This window comes from Oncorhynchus kisutch, linkage group LG18, assembly GCF_002021735.2.
Source record: "Oncorhynchus kisutch isolate 150728-3 linkage group LG18, Okis_V2, whole genome shotgun sequence".
In the NCBI taxonomy this organism is placed as follows: Eukaryota; Metazoa; Chordata; class Actinopteri; order Salmoniformes; family Salmonidae; genus Oncorhynchus; species Oncorhynchus kisutch.
The window spans coordinates 67560050-67567201 of record NC_034191.2 but is presented as its reverse complement, the minus strand read 5'-3'; the positions used below and the strand labels follow the sequence as shown (position 1 = coordinate 67567201).

The 7152-nt window shown below is 43.8% G+C and overlaps 1 protein-coding gene across 1 annotated transcript in view; it reads right to left on the bottom strand.

Moving 5' to 3' along the window:
* Positions 1-3202: 3202 nt before the first annotated feature.
* Positions 3203-7152, bottom strand: part of LOC109909926 (contactin-associated protein-like 2) — a 286511-nt gene continuing 282561 nt past the window's right edge. Inside the window, exons 21-23 of the mRNA XM_031795298.1 lie at positions 6512-6790; positions 5872-5943; positions 3203-5595 (exon numbers count right to left, since the gene is read on the bottom strand). Coding sequence (XP_031651158.1) covers positions 5393-5595; positions 5872-5943; positions 6512-6790 — 554 coding nt within the window. The 3' untranslated portion in view covers positions 3203-5392. The remainder of the gene's footprint in view (positions 5596-5871; positions 5944-6511; positions 6791-7152) is intronic.

Below are 7152 nucleotides of genomic sequence, written 5' to 3'. Positions count from 1 at the left end.
TTATAGCCTCGCTACTGTATATAGCCTCGTTACTGTATATAGCCTCGCTACTGTATATAGCCTCGCTACTGTTATAGCCTCGCTACTGTTTAGCCTCGCTACTGTTATAGCCTCACTACTGTATATAGCCTCGCTACTGTATATAGCCTCGCTACTGTATATAGCCTCGCTACTGTTATAGCATCGCTACTGTATATAGCCTCGCTACTGTATATAGCCTCGCTACTGTATATAGCCTCGCTACTGTTATAGGCTCGCTACTGTTATAGCCTCGCTACTGTATATAGCCTCGCTACTGTTATAGCCTCGCTACTGTATATAGCCTCGCTACTGTATATAGATTCGCTACTGTATATAGCCTCGCTACTGTTATAGCCTCGCTACTGTATATAGCCTCGCTACTGTTATAGCCTCGCTACTGTATATAGCCTCGCTACTGTTATAGCCTCGCTACTGTTATAGCCTCGCTACTGTATATAGCCTCGCTACTGTTATAGCCTCGCTACTGTTATAGCCTCGCTACTGTATATAGCCTCGTTACTGTATATAGCCTCGCTACTGTATATAGCCTCGCTACTGTTATAGCCTCGCTACTGTTTAGCCTCGCTACTGTTATAGCCTCACTACTGTATATAGCCTCGCTACTGTATATAGCCTCGCTACTGTTATAGCATCGCTACTGTATATAGCCTCGCTACTGTTATAGCCTCGCTACTGTTATAGCCTCGCTACTGTATATAGCCTCGCTACTGTTATAGCCTCGCTACTGTTATAGCCTCGCTACTGTATATAGCCTCGCTACTGTTATAGCCTCGCTACTGTTATAGCCTCGCTACTGTATATAGCCTCGCTACTGTATATAGCCTCGCTACTGTATATAGCCTCGCTACTGTTATAGCCTCGCTACTGTTTAGCCTCGCTACTGTTATAGCCTCACTACTGTATATAGCCTCGCTACTGTATATAGCCTCGCTACTGTATATAGCCTCGCTACTGTTATAGCATCGCTACTGTATATAGCCTCGCTACTGTATATAGCCTCGCTACTGTATATAGCCTCGCTACTGTTATAGGCTCGCTACTGTTATAGCCTCGCTACTGTATATAGCCTCGCTACTGTTATAGCCTCGCTACTGTATATAGCCTCGCTACTGTATACAGCCTCGCTACTGTATATAGCCTCGCTACTGTTATAGCCTCGCTACTGTATATAGCCTCGCTACTGTTATAGCCTCGCTACTGTATATAGCCTCGCTACTGTATATAGCCTCGTTACTGTATATAGCCTCGCTACTGTATATAGCCTCGCTACTGTATATAGCCTCGTTACTGTATATAGCCTCGCTACTGTATATAGCCTTGCTACTGTATATAGCCTCGTTACTGTATATAGCCTCGCTACTGTATATAGCCTTGCTACTGTATATAGCCTCGCTACTGTATATAGCCTCGCTACTGTATATAGCCTCGCTACTGTTATAGCCTCGCTACTGTTATAGCCTCGCTACTGTATATAGCCTCGCTACTGTTATTTTTCACTGTCTTTATACTGTTTTATTTCTTTACCTACCGATTGTTCACCTAATACCTTTTTTTGCACTATTGATTAGGGCATGTAAGTAAGCATTTCACTGTAAGGTCTTCACCTGTTGTATTTGGCGCACGTGACAAATAAACTTTGATTTGATTTGTGACAAACTCACACTAATTCTTATGTTTAATAAATGTATCATATAGTGTTTGTGTGGCAGGCTTACAATGATGGCAAAAAACAACATTTGAGAGTATGCTGACCCTGGTGCTAGAGGGGATAGGCAGCTGGAGGTTGAATGTTTGAAGGGGTATGGAACTATAAACGGTTTTGGAACCACGGATCTAGACGAATTCGGACTATTTTGAGGAAATGTGTTCTGGATATGTGGTTGCTACGGTGTCTCAAGAGAGAGAAACAGTGATATTGACATTTTTTCTCCTAGTTTTTCAAGCAATGGTCTTTAAGGGAGTATGCGAGGCACAAACGTTCGCTTCCCCTAGCTGGGTTCTGCAAACCGAACTTAATATGCGGCAACTTTAGAGCTGTCAAATGCACAAGCAGCTTCTGTCATTAGGCCTGTACCTAAATTGGACATTGCCATTGGCAGCACGGAGTCGCATTAAGAGAAATCCCATGCATTGTAATCTACACCTTGATTAGGCTGATAGAAATCCAAATGATTTTGTTTAATGAATGTCAATTTGAGTGTCATTATTTCCATATAACACGAGTGGGATGGGTGTGGCTTTGTGACAATGATTAAGAGCAGCTGCTCATCAACTTGACAGCTCCAACTGAGTTAATATGGAGGGCATGATCTGAATAATGTTGCCTACTTAACTGCAGATGAAGTCAGGAGAAAAAGTGTTGTTTCATATCTGACCTACTTTACTTATTAACAAACCTGTAAAATGATGACTCAGCATTCTCTCTCTCTCACCCCCTCCCTCCCTCAAACATTTTCTCCCTCTCTCTCCCACCCCCCTCCCTCCCTCAAACATTTTCTCCCTCTCTCTCTCACCCCCTCTCCCTCCCTCAAACATGTTCTCCCTCTCTCTCTACCACCCCCTCTCCCTCACTCAAACATGTTCTCCCTCCCTCAAACATGTTCTCCCTCTCTCTCTCTCTCTCTCTCACACCCCCCTCCCTCAAACATGTTCTCCCTCTCTCTCTACCACCCCCTCTCCCTCCCTCAAACATGTTCTCCCTCTCTCTACCACCCCCTCTCCCTCCCTCAAACATGTTCTCCCTCTCTCTCTACCACCCCCTCTCCCTCCCTCAAACATGTTCTCCCTCTCTCTCTACCACCCCCTCTCCCTCCCTCAAACATGTTCTCCCTCTCTCTCTACCACCCCCTCTCCCTCCCTCAAACATGTTCTCCCTCTCTCTCTACCACCCCCTCTCCCTCCCTCAAACATGTTCTCCCTCTCTCTCTCTCACCCCCCTCCCTCCCTCAAACATGTTCTCCCTCTCTCTCTCTCTCACCCCTCTCCCTCCCTCAAACATGTTCTCCCTCTCTCTCTCTCACCCCCCTCCCTCCCTCAAACATGTTCTCCCTCTCTCTCTCTCACCCCTCTCCCTCCCTCAAACATGTTCTCTCTGACAAACACACATACCCAACATTGTGCCATCCTTGACAAGGTCCCCACCAGATGAATACACGGTAGCCCTGGATGTAAATACGGTCTTTATTGAACTGTACAGAGCTGAACGCAAGACTGAGATGACTGACAGTAGCCTGGTGGCTAGATGTGGCATGACAACGAACATTAGATGGCTAAACCCACCAACAGACATATCTATTGGTGACGGATGACGGCCTTGTCTTGGTGATTTTAGTCTCCGTCTTCTCTGTGTGGGTTATGGTGTCCTTAGTGTGGAATTTTCCGAGACGATATACAAACATTTCACAACATTTTATAAAGCAATACAGAAAAAAAGAACAATGAAAAAAAAGAAAAATGAACCATGACAACAAGCTACAAAAATGGCAGTCATGACATCATCACACTGTATCCGGGTAACACCGGTATGAAGTAAACATTTGGAACGAATGATAGACATGATAAATAAATATGAATATCAAAAATATGTACATGTCTAAAAAAAGAAAGAAGGAAAATGACTGGCGCTGACATGGGTCTGTCTCTACCACTACGGTGCTGTGTAACCGTGTCGTGTCGCCTAGAGGAAGGATCGTGGCTGACTCCTGAAGGCACGGTGGGTTAAACCATTAAACACTGTACGACCAGACCTCGAACCCTCACGCTCTACCACAAAGCCTTGTCCTATGGAACGCAGGCTACACCCCTCTATGCCACCGACCCTGTCTACACGCAAACACAACACTTTCAACATAAGGTAAGATGTCTAGCCTTCTCTCGTTCTCATTGTGTCTCACGAGACAAACTCTCGGTATTAGAAGTTTCATGAGCGATCGAATTGATCAATCTTGGAAAACAAACATGAGAACATAAGACTGAAGTGTTTGGCAACAGAATACACACTGAAAGTTCACTCACAGGAAGGAAAGAAAGCCATCTGCCATGCAGAGTGTTTATCTATGTTTTCCCCATCATGCTTTGAGACATTCCTCTCCAGTCATCGATGAGAAGGAATTCTCGTTGATACAATCTAATGTCATAATTAAATTAAAGTAAACTTCTCTCTCATACATGTGCTATGCTTAGGAATATTCCATATACTATCTGAAATGTCTTGTAAATGTAGAGTACCAGTGTTGCTGAATAAATAAACATATTGAAATATAAATCAAACCTATTTACAGCATGACTTTTGACATCCATGTTTCTGATATAACACATGGAGGGACTGTTTTGTGGGGTGTATATGGAAAATGAACATGTAAGTGTGACCAACAGAAATGTTAAACTTAGAAACAGATGATTTAACATAATCTGTCAGATCTCAGTTTAAAGCGGCAATCAGCAGTAGAAATAAAAACAAAGTGTCCCCTTGCCTGTTTCCGTAAAAAGCCTAGGGATGGGGCTGGAGAAACTCTCAAATTCATAGACAGAGCTATGAATGCAAGGACTGACCATCCATGATATCAACATTATAGTTATAATCATGTTTTGAGGCCAATATAGTGTTTGTTTACATTTACTTTGCTTTCAAACATTGGAGTAAAACAAGCTTATATTTCAGGTTCTGATTGGGTACGACAGTTGAACTAAGCTCATGAGACATTTATAAGTTACATTCTTCAAGAATCAATGGGTACATATAATGAATTTATAAGTCCAATAATGGATGTAGCAACTCCTGATTGCCCCTTTAAAAAACAAACAAGTCTGTGCTAGTGTATGATCCAGTGGTTATTATTATTATTAATATACAGAGGTCAAATACATAAGTCAAATAACTTGAGCCGTGGTAATTGAGTTTGATTTAGTTTGGTACAATGGAGACAAGAGAATAGTCCCAAAAGTGCAAACTCCAAGCTGAATTAATTACATTTTGATGTACTTGAGATATGTATTTGATACAGATTTGTTATTATATATCTATTATGTATTCAAAGGACTCCTGACAACTCCCAAATACAATACAAAGAAGGACTCATCAGTTACTATGTACAGATTTAGTCTCTCAACGCAACGTTCCAATAGACTCTCTTCTCTCTTCTGCTTTTATGAAAAAAAAATCTGATTTCTGTACACCATTCTTTACCCACTTCCACCCCCTCCTCCATTCAGTAGGGACACTATTGGATGACATCTCTCTCCATCTCTCCTGTGATTGGTCAATAGATGAAACTCCCACTCTCCAATTCTCATGTGATTGTTGGTTAGATACACAGCCACCCCTTCTCTCTCTCTGTCTTTCTATTGGCAGTTAGATGAACCACTCTTTCTTTGATTCATCGATGGTCTCTGGGTTGGGGTCGGTGCCGATGATGGTGGTGTCAGCTGATTCGCCACTGGCAGGCTCCGCCGCTTTCGACTCATTGGTGTGGTAGGAGCCCTTGTGACGGAACATGTAGCGAATCAGGAACGCCAGCGTGCACAGGATGGTGAAGATCACCACGGCAATGATACCTGGGGGCGGAGGTATAGAAGTACTTTTAGAAGTACATGTCATTTTATAAGAAATAATATTGATATGGCCAGTTGAGGTTAGAGAACCAATTTATAGAGGGAAATTTGTAATACATTTGTTGACATCATGTATGGGAGAGACATTTGGAGACACTTATCTGCAGCGGAGGCGACTGAATGCCAAGAGATCAAGATCACATCTGGACCTGGTACAGAGTCATGTCTCTGTGGTACACCTCTTTAAAGATAACAGATATGTGAATATGCTGAACATACCTCCTATAATAGCTGAGTTCCTGTTGACTCCATCTGGGATCACTCTCTCTTCATTAAATGGGAACTCTGCACCTGGAGACACACAGAGACAGGAAATACAGATCACATCAGCCATACACACACACATACACATGCTCGGACATGCACACACGTGCACGTGCACACACCACTGTCATTCAACTTTAATGAATCCACACCAGGCCAAGCTGTCCAGTCTCCCACTAATTGGCTTTTATCCCTCCCGATGGAGAAATCTGTCAGGTAGACGAGTGGAGAGAGAGAGCGAGAGAGAGAGGGAGAAGAGAGAGAGAAAGAAAGAGAAAGAGGTGACAGGGATTGCAGAAAGGCAAGAGAGAGTGGGTAGATGAGAAAGTCTGAGGGGCAACAGAAAGAGAGAGAGAGAAGAAGAGGAGTAAGAAGAGACCGTGAGACTGATGAATCTGCTCTGTCAGTTTTGCTTCTGGCTCCTGGATCAATAGATGTGATCGACCAGAAACAGAGTCAGAGACAGACAAGTAGAGACAACCATTCCACTGGATCACAAGGAAGACTGCAGCACCCACAATATGATAATGTGTGTGTGGTGTTGTGTGCCTGCGTTTCCTGCAGAAATGTTTGTATGTGTGTGTGGGTATCGTACCTGAGTCCAGGCGCCAAGGATCGGTGGCAGCAGACATTGGTGGGATGGTGAGAGGCGAGGCTCCACAGTTAGATTCTACCAGCTTACCCTGGTAGGACACTGGCACAGACTGTCTGTCTGTCGGTTTGTCTGGATGTCTGTCTATTGGTCTGTCTGCTACAAGGTTTCTTAGGGCTGTTTTCAGGGGTGTGACTCCGTTGAACTGGACGCGTGACAGACAGCCTATGAACCCTGGAGTGTTATAACGCTCTATAAGCGCTGGGTCTATCACGCCGGTCTCTGAGGAGAGAAAGACAGAGAGAAACAGAGCGAGGCAGATAGTGGTTTGAGTTTTAACAAGATTGTATTATACGATACAAAACTTTAAGGCAGCACCCAGTATTAATAGTCCAAAGCAGAAGGCTGAGAAATGAGGAGAGGAAGGAAATGTACATAATCAGCACTTATATTTCCAGCAAACCAACTGCAGCAGAGTTTACAGTAAGCCACTGGCCACAGCACTTTCTTCCTACCAGCTATCAGACACCTGCATCAGCACATTTACAGGGAAATCATCAAGACATCACCACCATGGGATACAACACACACACACGCACACACACACACACGCACACGCACGCATGCACACACACGCACACACA